This window comes from Garra rufa, chromosome 18 (assembly GCF_049309525.1).
Source record: "Garra rufa chromosome 18, GarRuf1.0, whole genome shotgun sequence".
In the NCBI taxonomy this organism is placed as follows: Eukaryota; Metazoa; Chordata; class Actinopteri; order Cypriniformes; family Cyprinidae; genus Garra; species Garra rufa.
Genome location: NC_133378.1, coordinates 43,334,243 through 43,352,292, shown reverse-complemented (window position 1 = coordinate 43,352,292; position 18,050 = coordinate 43,334,243). Strand labels below are relative to the sequence as shown.

Below are 18,050 nucleotides of genomic sequence, written 5' to 3'. Positions count from 1 at the left end.
TTGTTGAGTATATCGTGAAAAGAAAACAAAACAGGTCTTTAAAAAAAGATTTTAAAAAGTCTTACATTTCAGTATAAAAATCCTGCAGAAATCCTGTGATTTCTACTGTGTTTTAACTCTGTGTGTTTGTGACGTACAGCAAAACAGCAAAAGAAGGAAAAGTGAATTCATCCCATACAGAGACTCAGTGCTCACCTGGATCCTGAAGGAGAACCTGGGTGAGACACCAAAACACACACATCAACACACAGACACTCATAGACAGAGTTTCAGAGTGCTTAAGAAACGTGTTTGTGTTTCAGGTGGTAACTCTCGTACGGCTATGATCGCTGCTCTCAGTCCTGCAGATATTAATTATGAGGAAACACTCAGCACTCTCAGGTACATCAATCAATCCATCAATCGATCTGTGCAGCTCTTTCAGAGCTTCATGTTGTGTGTGTGTTTGTTTGTGCAGATATGCCGACCGTGCGAAGCAGATCCGCTGTAATGCTGTAATTAACGAGGATCCAAACGCTCGTCTGATCAGAGAACTGAAGGAGGAAGTGAACCGACTCAGAGATCTGCTGCTGTCACAAGGACTGAGCCAACTGATCACTGCTCCAGGTACACACCAGTGTTCATTTAGTTGACCCTTTTGAATAATTTTCGTCATAATTTTCGTCAACAACATTTTTTCACAGACGATAAGGAAACGAGAACTCGTTTTGAATGACAAAATCTATGATGAAAATGTATTGACATTTTCGTCAACTAATAAAAACAAGACAAAAATGTTAAGGAGGGACGATTTAGGAAGAGATTCATTCAGAACGAATCTGCTGTGGTGAGGAGGTTAGATGCGTATATATATGAGCTGAATCATAGCCTATTGATCTATCCTGTGGGACACAAGTTAGCATACATTTGCTGCACGTCTCATAAAACATTCACAAATGTCAATATCTGGGACTAAGAGAAGAGCAGACTCTCTTAAGTTACTCTTTTGTGTCTCATGAACAGAGAAATACACAAAAAATGATGTTGAATTGTCCGTTTTGATGAGTATTCACATCCTTTCGGGTAACAGCAGTATCAGTGAAATCATAAGATTACAAAAAACAATAAATCATCAATACATATGTTAATGTTTGAAAACTAACATGAGCTTTTACTTAAACCAAACACCCTATTCTGTGTCGGATGATCTCTAATAAGTGCTCATCTAGTGTCAGGCGACGCTTCCTGAATGCTTAGAGCGTTATAAATCAAAATACAGATTTTTTTTTTCAGTCTGTTTGCCTTTAATTACACATCTGTGTTTATTCACATAAACACAGTTGGTTACATCTTAAGGTGAATGTAAACATTTGTGAGACTATCAGATGTGTGTCAGTACATTGAATCCGTGCGTTCGGTTTTAAAGGGACAGCAGCCTAATTTAGTTTCTATTGTCTGTGGCACTGATGTTAAAGGTTGTATCAGCGATTTCAAGCCTGAAACATAAAGTGTCACTTTCAGCTGACCTTTCTTCACGATCCGCTTGCTGCCTGCCCATAAATTGTCTGTAAAAAAATTGCATCTCTGTGGTCAGCCTAGGGTCCGAGATATGCCAAAAAAAACAACGGATCGTGAAGAGAGGTCAGCTAAAAGTGATACTTTATGTTTCAGCCTAGAATCGCTGATACAACCTTTAATAAAGAAACAAAAGAAAGACAGAAAATCACTCACAGCTCTTGACTGAGTCACTTTAGTAGCCCTAATAAAGATTCATCTAAAATGATTTATACAAATAAATGTCTGCTTGAAAGAATGAAGAATGTGGTGAACAAGTTGTTATAAAGAATGCATAATTAGCCTATATGTTCTTGTTTCTTTATGAGAAGTGGTTTCATTTCATTTTAATATAAAGGCATGTTGCATATCACAGCAGTCATGATAAAACCTTAACATCAAACCTACATAATGAGTTTGGTCATTTTAGAGAAATGTTTAATAAATGCATTACACTGTAACTAAACCCATTAGATTTTACTGTGGATTTAGTCGACTAAAATCTTTTGATATGACTAAAAATGTTTAAAATATGACTAAAACTAAATGGCATTTTAGTCAAAAGACTATGACTAAAACTAAATCAAAATTGTCTGTTAGCTGCTGAAGTCAATAATAACCGTGTGGACGTCACTCTGATGCCTGCTGACTCCGCCTCCAATGGTGCTCCGCCCACAACCGCACCTGTCCCGGGAGATGGCCCCGCCTCTGAGAGTGACCCCGCCTCTGTGGATGACCACAGCCAATTAGAAGAGTTTCAGGGCGAGATGATTACCAATGAAGAAGCAGTGGAGAGACTGAAGGTACGAGGGCGGAGCTATGAAGTGGGTGGAGCATAAGTTAATCAGCATCTTGCATTCGAACACAAGCTTTAATGTGTGTGTGTGTTTGTGCAGGAAACAGAGAAGATTATTGCTGAGCTGAATGAGACATGGGAGGAGAAGCTGAGGAAGACAGAGTCTATACGACTGGAGAGGTAAAGTACAATGTCACTGAAACCCCAGATGACAGTCAATAAGTTAATAAAAATGTATTTCTGTGATCAAAGCTGAATTTTCTGCATCATTACTCCAGTCTTCAGTGTCACATGATCCTTCAGAAATCATTCTAATATTCTGATTTATTATCAATATTGGAAACAGTTCTGCTGCTTAATATTTTTTTGCAACCTGTGATACTTTTTTCAGGATTCTTTGATGAATAAAGCATTAAAAAGAACAGCATTTAATTAAAATATTTATTTATTTAAAACTTTTATTCAGCAAGGATGTGTTAAATTGATAAAAAGTGGTAGTAAAGACTTATATTGATTTCTATTTTGAATAAATGCTGTTCTTTTGTACTTTTTCTTCATTAAAGAATCCTGAAAAAAGTATCACAGGTTCCGATAAAATATTAAGCAGCACAACTGTTTCCAACATTTATAATAAAAGTAATAAATCAGTATATTAGAAATGATTTCTGAAGGATCATGTGACACTAAAGACTGGAGTAATGGCTGATGAAAATTCAGCTTTGCGTTGCATAAATAAATTATATTTTAAACTATATTAAAAATAAAAACTGTTATTTTGAACTACAATAATATTTCAGAATATACATTTTTTTCTGTATTTTTGATCAAATAAATTACATTTTTTAGCACAAGAGATTTAAAAAAAAAACCAATCTTACGGATCCCAAACTTTTGAGTTTAGTGTCAATCTATCAGATTATTTTTTTTATTTTTAATCCATTATTAATTCCAGCGTAGAGGTGTTTTTGATAAGACGTATTAAAATTAAATTTTTAAGAACAAATAATATACAATAAAACATTAGGTTCAAGCATTTAATTGAATGAATTGTGTTTTATATTCCATGTTACGTTTTTTTTTCAGCGTCAAAACTTCATTCAGATTAATTTCCGACTGTGAATCTGTAAATGCTCAGATGGTCATGTGACCTGTGTGTTTCCTGTGTGCAGGGAGACAATTCTGGCGGAGATGGGAGTGTCCATTCAAGAGGATGGAGGAACTGTCGGAGTGTTTTCACCTAAAGGGGTCTGTTCACACACACACACACACACACACACACACACACACACACACACACACACACACACACACACACACACACACACACACTCACACACACACTCACACACACACACACACTCACACACACACACACACACACACACACACACACACACACACACACACACACACACACACACACACACACACACACACACACACACACGAGTATACTATGTAAAAACAGAGTGTAATGATGCTTATGTGTGTTTCAGACTCCTCATCTGGTGAATCTGAACGAGGATCCGCTGATGTCTGAGTGTCTGCTATACTACATCAAGGAGGGTGTGACCAGGTGAACGAGTCTAAACCATTAGATCTCTAGGGTGTTTGTGAGATTGTAACAGACGCCAAATCACTTAAAATGAATAGTTTGAAATAGGGTTGCCCAATTATGGCAAAAATCATAATCACGATTATTTTGGTCAATATTGTAATCACGATTATTTAACTCGATTATGACTGGGTCCAAAACTTTATATTAGTGATCAATTTAAAGATAGCAATACAACAGGAAAAAAAGATACAAATAAAAATACTGCAAAGTAGTCTAACAGCCTACTACAGAAATTGAATCTAATTATTTGAATGTAAAATAAAACGGCGTCTTCACCGTAAGAATTAAACATGCTTTCACTGCAAAAAATGCTTTTCTTACTAAGATTTTGTGTCTTGTTTCCAGCCAAAATATCTAAAAATTCTTAAATCAAGAAGGATTTTCTAGACAAGTGAAAATTAATGTCTTATTTTCAGAAAAAACAAGTCGAAATTAAGTGTGTTTTTGCTTGAAACAAGCAAAATAATCTGCCAAAGGGGTAAGAAAAATAATCTTGTTTTTTGTTTGAAATGAGATTTTTTTTCTTACCCCATTGGCAGATTATTTTGCTTGTTCTAAGAAAAAATCACTGAATTTTGGCTTGTTTTTTTTTCTGAAAACAAGAAAATAATTTTTACTCGTCTAGAAAATCCTTCTGGATTTAAGAATTTGTAGATATTTTGGCTAGAAACAAGACAAAAAAATCTTAAGTAAGAAAAGCATTTTTTGCAGTGTTGTTTCTTATTAAAACTACAAAAGTCCTTCATTTAAGAGCAGTGAGTGATTTATCTCTTTGTATTTTTACGTTTTATTAATATTAAGCACAGAGACGGCAGAAGGAATATTATCTGTTGCCGCTTTAAGAGCCACACGGATCCAATATACTGTTACACACGTATTTTCATTCTCAACCGTTTATGATCATTTAAGACAGAACTGACAAGGGTTTACACGAATGATCGCCAAATACCAAACCACCATTTTGAAATGTTTTTGCTTGTGTTTGACCGTTTAGGTGCACATCTTGAGCAAAAAGATAACTTTACATGTCTGTGTTCTGCTCCGTCTCTGAGCCCATCAAACATCAAAGAAACATTAATAAATCAAACACGTCCCGAATTAGGCTTTTATGGAGGAGCGAAAGCGCACCGCTGGAATTTGTTTCATCTCGATTAATGTATTTTCATGATAGTTTGAAGCCAAAATCTAAACTGAATTTTGATTAATTGCACAGTCCTACTTTGTTTCTTAAAAAAAACTACAAAAGTCCCTCCATAAAGAGCAGTGAGTGATTTTGTTGTTTAATTAACATTTAGCTGACGAAGGTTTACATGAATAATCACCAAATGCCGCATTTTGACATATATTTGCATGTATTTGGGCATTTAGGTCATCTTAAGCTAAACAATCGCTTTTCTTGTCTGTGTTCTGTTCCGTCTCTGAGCGCATACACAAAACAGCGCAAATACTCTTTCAGGCTTTTAAAAACACAACGTCAAATAAACATTAATAAATCAAGCACGTCCCATTTTATGCAAGTCACGTTACATGATTTTACTGATTTGCATGTGACATTGGGCTTTTATAGAGGAGCGAAAGCGCACAAAGAGGGTGGAATCAGGAGCAATAATCCTTTTATCTCCTAATTGTTTGAAGCCGAAATCGGAACTGAATTTCGATTTAATTGCACAGCCCTAGTTTGAAACTAAGAATGTTTTTAAAGAATTAGATGCTCTGATCTGGTAGTGCAGTACATAACTGCAAAAAATGCTTTTCTTACTTAGATTTTTTGTCTTGTTTCCAGCCAAAATATCTAAAAATTCTTAAATCAGGAAGGATTTTCTAGACAAGTAAAAATTATTATCTTGTTTTTAGTAAAAACAAGTCCAAATTAAGTGTGTTTTTGCTTAAAACAAGCAAAATAATCTGCCAATGGGGTAAGAAAAAAAATCTTATTTCAAACAGACAACTAGATTATTTTTCTTACCCCATTGGCAGATTATTTTGCTTGTTTCAAGCAAAAACTCACCTAATTTTGATTTGTTTTTACTGAAAACAAGACTCAAATTTTTACTTGTCTAGAAAATTCTTCCTGATTCAATATTTTTTTGATATTTTGGCTGGAAACAAGACAAAAAAAGTAAGAAAAGCATTTTTTGCAGTGCATAACTGCGTTGATGGATGTTTATGCACTGATATTCATCTGTGTGTTTGTCAGGGTCGGTCAGAAAGATGTGGACATTAAGCTGAGCGGTCAGTTTATTAAAGAGCAGCACTGTGTGTTTTACAGCTACATCAACCAGAATGGAGGAGGTAAGAGTGTGTGTGTGTGTGTGTGTGTGGTATGATACACCAGTGTTACAGTAGTATTATGATGCACAAACTGATGCCACAGTATTTTCTAAATTGTCGTACATGATGTGGATAAAAGCGTATACCTAATGCATAAATATAAATGTGCTTTGAGGCCAGAATGGCAGACGGAGCTCCACAGGATAAAAGACAAAGATGAACTTGATTTAATTTGACAGCGTCATATAACCAAACTAAACATTTTACAGTCAAACCTGTCTGATGCATCTGTGCTTAAACCATTATAAAGACAAATGAACCACATGAGCAGCTCCTCTGATCAGTTCAGTGAAAGATTGAAGAAACTTACATTTTAAAACTGCAATGCAGTGCTGCATGAAAGCAATCAAACAAGTCAGAGCTATACTTTTGTACAGTAATATTCCAGTATTTACTGTAGTAATAATTATAACATCATCTTCACAGGACAAAAGTTTTGGAGAACAGACTTATTGACTATAATAATGATTTTGTGTGAACTGTAAATAATGAACAGTAGGAAGATGATCGTAGAGAAACTGTGAGGCTGCTGTTAGTGCTGTGTTCAGGAAGTGTTTTGATTGAGTCACTCGTCTGTATGAAGTCATTGTTAGTGTTCGTGCTGAAGATAAAGTTCATGATCTCATGCTGAAGTAAGCTTTCATGAGATTCACACTCATCATGTGACGGCGAACAAACATATGAACTAACAGAGAGTTCAGCAGGGCCCTCTGAGACTTTTTTTTCTGCTTTTAATTTTTCTGGACTCCTTAAATAGTTAATTAAAAGATTACTCCACTTCCAGAATAAAAATTCCCTGAAAATTTACTCACTTGTCATCCAAGATTTGTTCATGTCTTTCTTTCTTCAGTCGCAAAGAAATTCGTTTTTTGAGAAAAACATTCCAGGATTTTTCTCCATGTAGTCGACTTCTGTGGTGCTCAACGGATTGAATGTTAAAAATGCAGATTCGGTGCAGCTTCAAAGGGCTCTAAACGACCCCAGCCGAGGAATGAGAGTCTTATCTAGTGAAACAATCATTTATTTTCTTAGAGAAAGTAATATTTCTACACTTTTTATCCTCAAATGCTCATCTTGTCTAGCTCTGCAATGTGCATGTGTAATCCGGTTCAAGACAGTTAGGGAATGTCTAAAAACTCCCATCTCATTTTCTCCTCCAACCTCAAAATCATCCTACATCGCTGTTTGACCTTTTTTGTAAAGAGCATTTGACCTTCTTTGCATGTTAATTTTGTAAACACTGGGCCGGTACTTTTGCAGCGATGGAGGACAATTTTGAAGTTAAAGGAGAAAATGAGATGGGAGTGTTTCTACATCCCCTGTCACAGAGCTAGACAAGATGAGCATTTGTGGTTAAAAAGTGCATAAATTGTAAATATTTTTAAAAAATAACCAACAATTTTGCTAGATAATACCTTTATTCCTCGGCTAAGGTCGTTTAGAGTCCTTTGAAACTGTATTTTTAACCTTCAATCCATTGAAGTCCTAGAATGAAGTCCTCAAAAAACGTAACTTCTTTACGACTGAAGAAAGAAAGACATGAACATCTTGGATGAGTAATCGAATCAATTGAATAAAACTCTGAATAAAATAAACTTGACAGTTTAAAGATAAATTAAAATGCAAAAAAAGTAATAATCCTACAGAAATTCTGTGTTCATTTTTCTGGTTTCTGTGTTTTATGATTTAATACAGATGTATCAAAAACAGTGGTCAAATTAACAAAACTTTGATGTTTATCAATTTATTAAAGTTTTATAATAATCGCACACTATGAAATGTTTTTTTGGCAGTGGCTCTTTACACTAACTGCAAATAGCTATAGATTCTATTTACACTGTGTTGAAATTGCAGGATTTTCTGCTATTTATAATACTTAATAGACGCAAGTATCTGCACCTTCACTGCAAAAAATGCTTTTCTTACTTAGATTTTTTTTGTCTTGTTTCCAGCCAAAATATCTACAAATTCTTAAATCAAGAAGGATTTTCTAGACGAGTAAAAATTATTTTCTTGTTTTCAGAAAAAACGAGCCAAAATTCAGTGATTTTTTCTTAGAACAAGCAAAATAATCTGCCAATGGGGTGAGAAAAAAAAATCTAATTTCAAACAGAAAACAAGATTATTTTTCTTACCCCATTGGCAGATTATTTTGCTTGTTTCAAGCAAAAACACACTTAATTTCGACTTGTTTTTTCGGAAAATAAGACATTAATTTTGACTCGTCTAGAAAATCCTTCTTGATTTAAGAATTTGTAGATATTTTGGCTGGAAACAAGACAAAAAAATCTTAGTAAGAAAAGCATTTTTTGCAGTGTTAGTACCGTAGTACATTAAAACAGTACGCAGTAATTGTGTACTGAGTGTAAAGTATAGTTTTAATTCAATTTATTAAATGGTACTGCCTTATTGGGACGACTTTTCAATTTTGTCCTTCATTTTTAATTCCAATGCCTTTCTAATAAGATATGATATGAGATTTGAAAAAGTAGAAAAAAGTTTGCCAGAAGGGGGATTTAAACCTGCAAGAGTCAAACACACAAACTATCCTCTGCGCCACCGGAGCTGATAATTACCAATCATCTTTTGTAGTGTTGACTGTTCCAATCACACATTGGTGGGTGGAGTTAGTGTAAATAGCCTCTGCCAACAAGACGCGCTGTTTGTACTCAGTGTAAATAGACACTCCGTTTTTTTTTAGGTTGTTTTAATTTAGTTCATATTCCTTATTTATGTGAATCATATTGTAATCAAATGAATGCATAAAACTTAGTTCATATTTTAAAAACTAAACAAACATTTAAACTATTATTTTAATTTTTTGGCAAACAAAGTGCAGCACAACAGATATGTATTTGTATTTGTAATGCAGATCTTAAGTCAAAATGCTGTGAAATATTGGTAGCATGAGTTTCAGATGAAGTTCATCTGTTTATGTGCTCATACACACGCACAACACGCAAACTTCAAGTTTAATAGCAGTTTATTATTCATAGACTCCAGTCAGTGCATATTATTCGATTAAGTGCACAGCCCTGCTTTTGATTCATCTAAAAATGTGCAGATTTTATAACATTTCACAGTAAATTCCATTTCTATGGCTAGATTTCGTGACTCTGTCCATGTCATAGGACTCTGCTGATATAGATGTGTGTGTGTGTGTGTGTGTGTCAGTAACACACACTCATGTACTGTGCTGGTTTTCTCTCTGTCGCTGGAACAGTTGCTGGGATTTGACACAGGTATCATCTGTAAATCACTCATGAGCTCCTTCCTCTGTCCTTCCTCAGCAGTCATCCTCCTCCTGTTGTGATCACACACTCTTAAACATGCATACATGTCATGTATTGTCCTATTTCACCACATGTCTGTGTGTCATCTGTGAGTTTCTCTGTGTGTTCATGTGCTGCATTAGCATGACATTGTTAATTCACTATCAGAGGTGTCTTCCGTCACACCGAACTCATTCGAAATCCGTAAATGTGTAAATAACGTTGTTTGCAATGCATGTAAATGAATCCCTGACCAGTCAAAGCTGCTCCATTTCATTTATTTGTTTTCGACTTGATTGACGATGATTCATAAGTGCTGTTTGAGCCAGTGTGGGCGGGGCCTACAGGAGGCGGAGTCTTCTTCAATCAGCCGTAAGCTCCAGGGAGCCCCGTCCTCCTCATTAGCATACTGTATACACCCCAATGACATCACTTCCTGTGTGTCCGCAGTGGACGTCACTCTGGAGCCGCTGGAGGGAGCGGAGACGTATGTGAACGGAAAGCAGATTATGGAGTGCGTCCTGCTCAAACAGGGTGAGTGTGTTCGAATTAATGTGAACATGCCGTGCTCGTGATCACATGACCCTGAGCTTGACCTCTCGTGACGCAGGCAATCGTGTCGTGATGGGCAAGAACCACGTGTTCAGGTTTAATCACCCAGAGCAGGCGCGTCTGGAGCGCGAGCGCAGCAGCTGTCTGGAGCAGCAGGGGGAGCCGGCCGACTGGAACTACGCTCAGAGAGAACTGCTGGAGAAACAGGGCATCGACATCAAACTGGAGATGGAGAGGAGGTGAGACACACACACACACACACACACACACACACACACACACACACACACACACACACACACACACACACACACACACACACACACACACACACACACACACACACACACACACGTGTGCTGACGTGATTGATTCACTATCCACGTGTGTCTGTCTCAGGTTACAGGATGTGGAGGTTCAGTATCGGAGAGAGAAAGAGGAAGCGGATCTACTGCTGGAACAACAGAGACTGGTGAGAAACACACACAGAGACTGACAGAAAGAGACCTGTTACACTGCAAAAAATGCTTTTCTTACTTAGATTATTTTGTCTTGTTTCCAGCCAAAATATCAAAAAATGCTAAAATCAAGAAGGATTTTCTAGTCAAGTAAAAAAAATCTTGTTTTCAGAAAAAAAACACGTCAAAATTAAGTGAGTTTTTGCTTGGAGCAAGTAAAATAATCTGCCAGCGGGGTAAGAAAAAAAATTCTAATTTCAAACAGAAAACAAGATTATTTTTCCTACCCCACTGGCAGATTTTTTTGCTTGTTTTTAAGGAAAAACACATTTAATTTTGACTTGTCTTTTCTGAAAACAAGATTTTTATTTTGTTTAGAAAATCCTTCTTGATTTAAGAATTTTAAAAACAATTTTGGCTGGAAACGAGACAAAAAATCTAAGTAAGTGTAAAAAGTGCAAGATAAACACACTAGCTTCAAAAGTTAGGGGTTGGTAAGATTACAAGGCTGCATTTATTTGATCAAAATACTGTAAAAAATGTGAAATATTATTATAGTTTAAAATATACACTGCCGCTCAAACATTTGGGATCAGTAAGATTAGTAATTTTTTGTAAAAAAAAAAATACAGAAAAAGTAATATTCTGAAATATTATTGCAATTCAAAATGACAGTTTTTAATATACTTTAAAATATAATTTATTCCTGTGATGCGCAGCTGAATTTTCAGCATCATTACTGCAGTCTTCAGTGTCACATGATCCTTCAGAAATCATTCTAATATGCTGATTTATTACCTTTATTATCAATGTTGGAAACAGTTGTGCTGTAATATTTTTTCAGGATTCTTTGATGAATAAAAAGTTAAAAGGGACAGCATTTACTTAAAATAGAAATCTTTTCTAACAATATAAGTCTTTACTATCACTTTTGATCAATTTAATCACTTTTTTATCACATCCTTGCTGAATGCAAGTATTACTTTCTATCAAAGAGAGGAAGAAAGAAAAAATGTGCTGCCTCCAAACTTTGAACGAGGTGTTTATACGTTTTCTGTTTTAAATAAATGCTGTTCTTTTTATCGTTTTATATATCAAAGAATCCTCAAAAAAGTATCACAGGTTCCAAAGTAATGATGCTGAAAATTCAGCTTTGCATCACAGGAATAAATTATAATATAAAGTATAATAAAATAGAAAACTGTTATTTTAAATTGCATTAACATTTCACAATATTACAGCTTTTTCTGTATTTTTAATCAAATAAACTCTCAAAACCCTCAAAAAAAGTCTCCTTTAAAAATCTTACTGATCTCAAACTTTTGAGCAGCGGTGTGTTTTCTATGTGAATATCTATTAAACTGTAATTTATTTCTGTGATCAAAGCTGAGTTTTCATCAGCTGTTACTCCAGTCTTCAGTGTCACATGATCCTTCAGAAATCGTTCTAATATACTGATTTATTATTAGAATTATCAATGTTGGAAACAGATGTGCTGCCAAAAATTTTTTTGGAACCTGTGATTTTTATTTTTTTTTGGGATTCTTTGATAAATAAAAAGAAATAGAAACAGTAGTCTTTACTATCACTTTTTATCAATTTAACACATCCTTGCTGAATACAAGTATTAATTTCTTTCAAAAGGAGGAAGAAAGAAAAAAATGTACTGTTTCTAAATTTTGAACAAGGTGTTTATTGTTACGAAAGTTTTCTATTTTAAATAAATGCTGTTCTTTTTAACATTCTGTTTATCAAAGATATAAAAAGTATTGCAGGTTCCAAAAAAATATTAAGCAGCACAACTGTTTTCAACATTGATAATAAATCAGAATCTGATTTCTGAAGGATCATGTGACACTGAAGACTGGAGTAATGATGCTGAAAATTCAGCTTTGCATCACAGGAATAAATTATATTATAAAGTATATTAAAATAGAAAACCTCTTTTTTAAATTGCATTAATATTTCACAATATTACTGCTTTTTTTTGCTGCTCAACAAACATTTCTGATTATTATCAATTTTGAAAACAGTTGTGCTGCACAAAATTGTTGTGGAAACATTTTAACAGATGAATAGAAAGTGGAAAAGAACAGTGTTTATTTGAAATATAAATATTTTGTAACATTAGAAATGTCTTTACTGTCACTTTTGATCAATTTAATGCATCCTTGATTGCTAAAAGTATTTAAAAAATTACTGACTATAAACTATTGAACGGCAGTGTGTATATATATATATAGTACAGACCAAAAGTTTGGACACACCTTTGAACCAAAGTTTTTTTTTTTTCATGACTATGAAAATTGTAGATTCGTATTATATATAGAATTAAATATTTTATAGAATTAAATATAATTCCACATGTGTTAATTCATAGTTTTGATGCCTTCAAAGTGAATCTACAATAGTCATGAAAATAAAGAAAACTCTGAATGAGAAGGTGTGTCCAAACTTTTGGTCTGTACTGTATGTATATATATATAACTTCTCATGCAGTGTTACATGATAAAGGTCTGTCAACTGTGACTATTGTTTGTGTGTGTTCAGTATGCAGATTCAGACAGTGGAGATGATTCTGACAAACGCTCATGTGAAGAGAGCTGGAGACTCATTTCATCCCTGAGAGAGAAACTACCAGCTAACAAGGTGCCAGAGACATTTCAAAATAAGAGTCCTAGTGTATTTCAGTCTTGTTTTTTTTAATCTTGCAATATGGAGAAAAGTTAGTTTTTTCTTGGTTATTATTAGTATTATGGGTACAAACTCTTGTATTTTCTCTCTGTGCTGCCTTAACAGAAGGCGAGGAAGGAGAATGTCCATTGTTCTGGCCCTAGCCTTTACAGAAATATTACTCTTGAAAAACACTTTAGGGTTAAATTTTTTTTCTATTTTAAAATCAAACAATATGTTATTTAAACAATTCCACCTTCTTGAGCCGTTTTTGAGCTCGTTTTTAAATGAATTATATAGAATTCCAAGCGCCACAAAACAGTTTGTCCCCAAAGCCATGTACAGAGGGAAAGTGCTTTATTTCGAAGTCAAGTTCTTTTCCGTTTATATGCTTTTGTTTGTTTAATTTTCTTTTCTTTTGTTTAATTTTCTTCTTTTCTTTCTTGCTTTTTGGCTTTCTTTTTTATTTAGTTTTTCCAGTTCTGTTTTTTTCTTTCTTGATTATTTTTTCTTTCTTTTTTGTTTTCTTTTTTTTATTTCCTGTTCATTGTTTTTGTTTGTTAATTTTTTTCTTTTTCTTTTTGTTTTTCTTTCTTTTCTTTTTCATTGTTTTTGTTTGTTGTTAATTTCGTTCTTTTAATTTTTCTTTCTTAATTTGTTTTTTGTTGTTTTCTGTTTTTTTCTTTCTTTTTTGATTTCTTTTCCTTTTATATGTCTTTGTTTCATTATCTTTTTTTCTTTCATATTCTTTTTTTCTTTTTTTTGTTTTTGTTTTCTGTTTTTTCTTTCTTGATTATTTTTTGCTTTCTTTTTTGTTTTCTTTTTTTATTTCCTGTTCATTGTTTTTGTTTGTTAATTTTTTCCTTTTTCTTTTTGTTTTTCTTTCTTTTCTTTTTCATTGTTTTTGTTTGTTGTTAATTTCGTTCTTTTAATTTTTCTTTCTTAATTTGTTTTTTGTTGTTTTCTGTTTTTTTCTTTCTTTTTTGTTTTCTTTTCCTTTTATATGTCTTTGTTTCATTATCTTTTTTTCTTTCATATTCTTTTTTTCTTTTTTTTTGTTTTTGTTTTCTGTTTTTTCTTTCTTGATTATTTTTTGCTTTCTTTTTTGTTTTCTTTTCTTTTTTATAAGCTTTTGTTTAAACATTGTCACTGCTGTCACCTTCCTTATGGGTAACACAAGTGAAGATCACATTAAATAAAACGTAATCTCCTTATTTCATAAAAATCTTTAATATTGCCAAAGAAGGTAACACCAGTGACAAAAATGGTACATGTGGTCTTTAAACCAATGCACAAAAAAGATTAAAAGAAATCATTAAGCTGTAATTTATGTGTACATGTCATACAGTCAAAAGGTAATCTAATAATGTGGTCTAAGTTTAAAAGTTAGAAAAATGCATTTTAAGACATATTGCCATACCAAAAGTGGACATTTTTATCTCTCTCTCTCTCTCTCTCTCTCTGTCTCTCTCTCTCTCTCTATATATATATCTCGAATAAAAAAATAAAACAAAAATTGTTGCTTGAAATAATAGTTAACTGAAAAAAATATATTAATAAAAAAAAAAATTAAAATTCTGTCATTAATTACGTAAGACCTTCATTTGTCTTCAGAACACAAATTAAGATATTTTATAGGAAATGAAGAGTCCTTTCACATTTGAGGTCCAGAGAAGTACCAAGAACATCGACAAAATAGTAAAAATAGTGACATCAGTGGTTCAACCATAACTTTATGAAGCTTAGAAAGTACTTTTTGTGCACAAAACAACAAAAATAATGACTTTATTCAACAATATGTAAAGAGGAAAGCGCATGTATGTGTCGTGATACTCTACAATATTTTTTTGAGCACAAAAAGTATTCTCGTAGCTTCATAACATTGCAGTTGAACCACTAATGTCACATGGACTAGTTTGTCAACGTTCTTGGTACCTATCTAGACCTTGAACGTGGATTTCATCAAAAACATTTAATTTGTGTTCAGAGAATGATCAAAGATCCTACGGTTTGGAACAGCATGAGGTTAAGTCATTAATGACAGAATGTTCATCTTTGCCTGAACTAACCCTTTAAACCTCTGTGAACACTCTGTGGCAACCTTCATCGATCTTCACGTCCGTGGCGGAGCCAGGATGTTTTCATAGGGCTGGCCCAATAATCTTCATTATTTCAATATAAAAATGTGTTTGACTATAAAGTAAAGGTCTGTTTTAGTGACTAAAACAAAACTAAATACAATTAATTTCCACTTAATTGTAATTGAGATATTTTTTTGAATTAGATCAAGTGAATTTGACTATTTTTTGTAGGGGCTCACTATTGCGCAGTCAGCTTGATTATGGTTCTCAAACCCCCCAAAAGCCAGTTAAAGCCCCAAAAGTAACTTGCACAACACTGGTTCCTGGACAGACGTCTCATGCTCATCACGAATGTTTCCTGCGTGTTTCAGGTTCAGTCCATAGTGAAGCGGTGCGGTTTACCCAGCAGCGGCAAACGTCGCGAGCCGCTCCGCGTCTATCAGATCCCGCAGCGCAGACGCATCTGCAAAGACCCCGAGCAGGTGACCATGAGCGACCTGAAGCTGCAGGCGGTGAAGGAGATCTGCTACGAGGTGGCCCTGGGAGACTTCCGGCACTCGCGGCGGGAGATGGAGGCGCTGGCCATCGTCAAGATGAAGGAGCTGTGCCGCATGTACGGCAAACGGGACGCGGCCGAGAAGGACTCCTGGAGGGAGGTGGCGCAGGACGTGTGGGACACGGTGGGGATGGAAGACGAGCGCACGCAGGACACCGCCGACGCCACCGCCGCCGAGGGAGAGAGCGGCAGAAGCGGCGTCTACAACCTGAAAGCGCACATCGACAAACTGACCGACATCCTACAAGAGGTCAAAGAGCAGAACAACATGAAGGACGAGGAGATCAAAGCCCTCAGAGACCGAATGATGAAGATGGAGAGCATCATACCAGGAGTGCAACAGGTACACACTGTTTGTGAGGACATTCATTGACACAATGCAATCTCCAGCTCCTTACCCTAAACCAGTGCTTCTCAAACTTTTTTGGTCGCGCCCCCCTTTAAACTAGGGCTGGGCGATATGGCAAAAATGTAATCTCGATAAATTTTTTCCCATATTGAACGATAACGATATATATTTCGATATAAGCTGTTGATGTTGCCAGCTTTAAAATAGTATCCCAACAATGACTAAAGCCACAAAAATTAAAGGGTTCATTAAATTACATTTTAAAGTATAGTTTATTAACAAAAACAGATTACAGATTTGGCCTTAAAAATTAAAACAACTTACTAAAATAAATTAAAAAATAAAAGTTGTGACAGAGTATGGTAAATCAGAGTACATGTACAAAATGTAAACATAAAATGATTGTAAAAACATAATTTGTAACACAATTATTTGTTTATTTATTATTATTATTAACACAATTGTTTATTTTCTCTATTATAGGTTGAGCTATTTAAATTAGAGGCAACCACTGCATTTTGAAACAATCTACAGTATAAATAACAAAAAATTTACGACACAGTTCTTTCTTAATCATATTAAGTGCAGACAATTCAGCCATAATCAAAGCAGGCTACTCTCTAAATATTCAAAGTGCAAATAGAGACGGATATTTCAAATATGATACAGAGCTATAGACATACACAACCTATTATAGTCTTCATACCAATAACAGCCTAGATATGTCATGTAGCCTAATTTGCGTGCATTGCGGAGTCACTCTCTAAAAAAGAGGGATTAAAATTGCTTTTGAATGCGCGTGCGTTTTTTGCTTTCGGTTTCAGTTTTAACAATCGCGCCAAACTCTCAGCTGAGCTAAGAGTCACTTTTCAGATAGTCAAACCACTTATATAAAGGAATTCGTGCTACCTTTTTTGTCGACAATTTCAACATCTTTGGATAATAACTCGAGGTTAGACTCACTTTCGTCGCTGCTTCGTCCTGGTGCTAAGTTTGCTTTGCAAAGTGCGGTAGGAAATGAACTTTGTACTTTGACGTGCACACGCACGCTGCACGCTGATTGGCTGTTTTCGCATAGTTTTTGCTGTGTGATTGGCTCTTAGATTAATTCATGTCGAGCAAAAAATGTCTAGAGCTTATCATCGTTATTAACATAAATTTGATCGTGATTCGATATGATATCCCTACTTTAAACCTTTAAAAAAATCTGGCGCCCCCCTCCCAAAAATACCTATCCCACCTAAGACTAATTTTGATGATTTTACTGAAGTTAATGAAAAATTAATGCTTTCTTAGTTAAAAAAAAAAAAAAAAAAAGCTACAGCAGAAAAAAACATGCAACACTTGAAATATTAAAAAATAGCACAGGGAGAATAACTGTTATTATTATAATTCTCTGTTATTTATTTATTTATATATTTTTCCTAAGGCATAGCAGGGCTTGAAATTAACTTTTTTACAGTGCTACCACGTAAAAAATATAGGAGCACCCAATTTATTTTTAGTAATGTGCCGATCTTGATTCTTCATGGCTGATTCTGATTGCAGATGTTTTACAAGCAAATGGACTGATTCTGAAAGCCTTTTTATTTATTTATTTTACGCCTTAAGCAAGGGACAGGAATTAATGAAAATATGAATATATGAACAAGATGTTTATTTTCTCTATTATAAGTACAGCTATTTAAATTAGAGGCAGCCACTGCATTTTTAAAGAATCTTCAGTATAAATAACAAAAAATAAACGACACAGTTCTGTCTTAGTCGTGTAGACAATAAATGCAGCCATAATCAAAGAAGGCTACTCTTTCAATATTCAAAGTGCAAATAG

At 34.5% G+C, this 18,050-nt stretch overlaps 1 protein-coding gene across 1 annotated transcript in view; it reads left to right on the top strand.

Annotated features, from left to right (window-relative positions):
- The window catches only part of LOC141290465 (kinesin-like protein KIF1C), a 40,873-nt gene that overhangs the window by 13,613 nt on the left and 9,210 nt on the right, over positions 1–18,050 (top strand). The window contains exons 10-22 of the mRNA XM_073822592.1: positions 140–218; positions 303–381; positions 458–606; positions 2,134–2,336; positions 2,430–2,509; positions 3,499–3,574; positions 3,826–3,905; positions 6,145–6,239; positions 10,001–10,084; positions 10,161–10,341; positions 10,502–10,574; positions 13,111–13,209; positions 15,686–16,213. Coding sequence (XP_073678693.1) covers positions 140–218; positions 303–381; positions 458–606; positions 2,134–2,336; positions 2,430–2,509; positions 3,499–3,574; positions 3,826–3,905; positions 6,145–6,239; positions 10,001–10,084; positions 10,161–10,341; positions 10,502–10,574; positions 13,111–13,209; positions 15,686–16,213 — 1,806 coding nt within the window. The remainder of the gene's footprint in view (positions 1–139; positions 219–302; positions 382–457; positions 607–2,133; positions 2,337–2,429; positions 2,510–3,498; positions 3,575–3,825; positions 3,906–6,144; positions 6,240–10,000; positions 10,085–10,160; positions 10,342–10,501; positions 10,575–13,110; positions 13,210–15,685; positions 16,214–18,050) is intronic.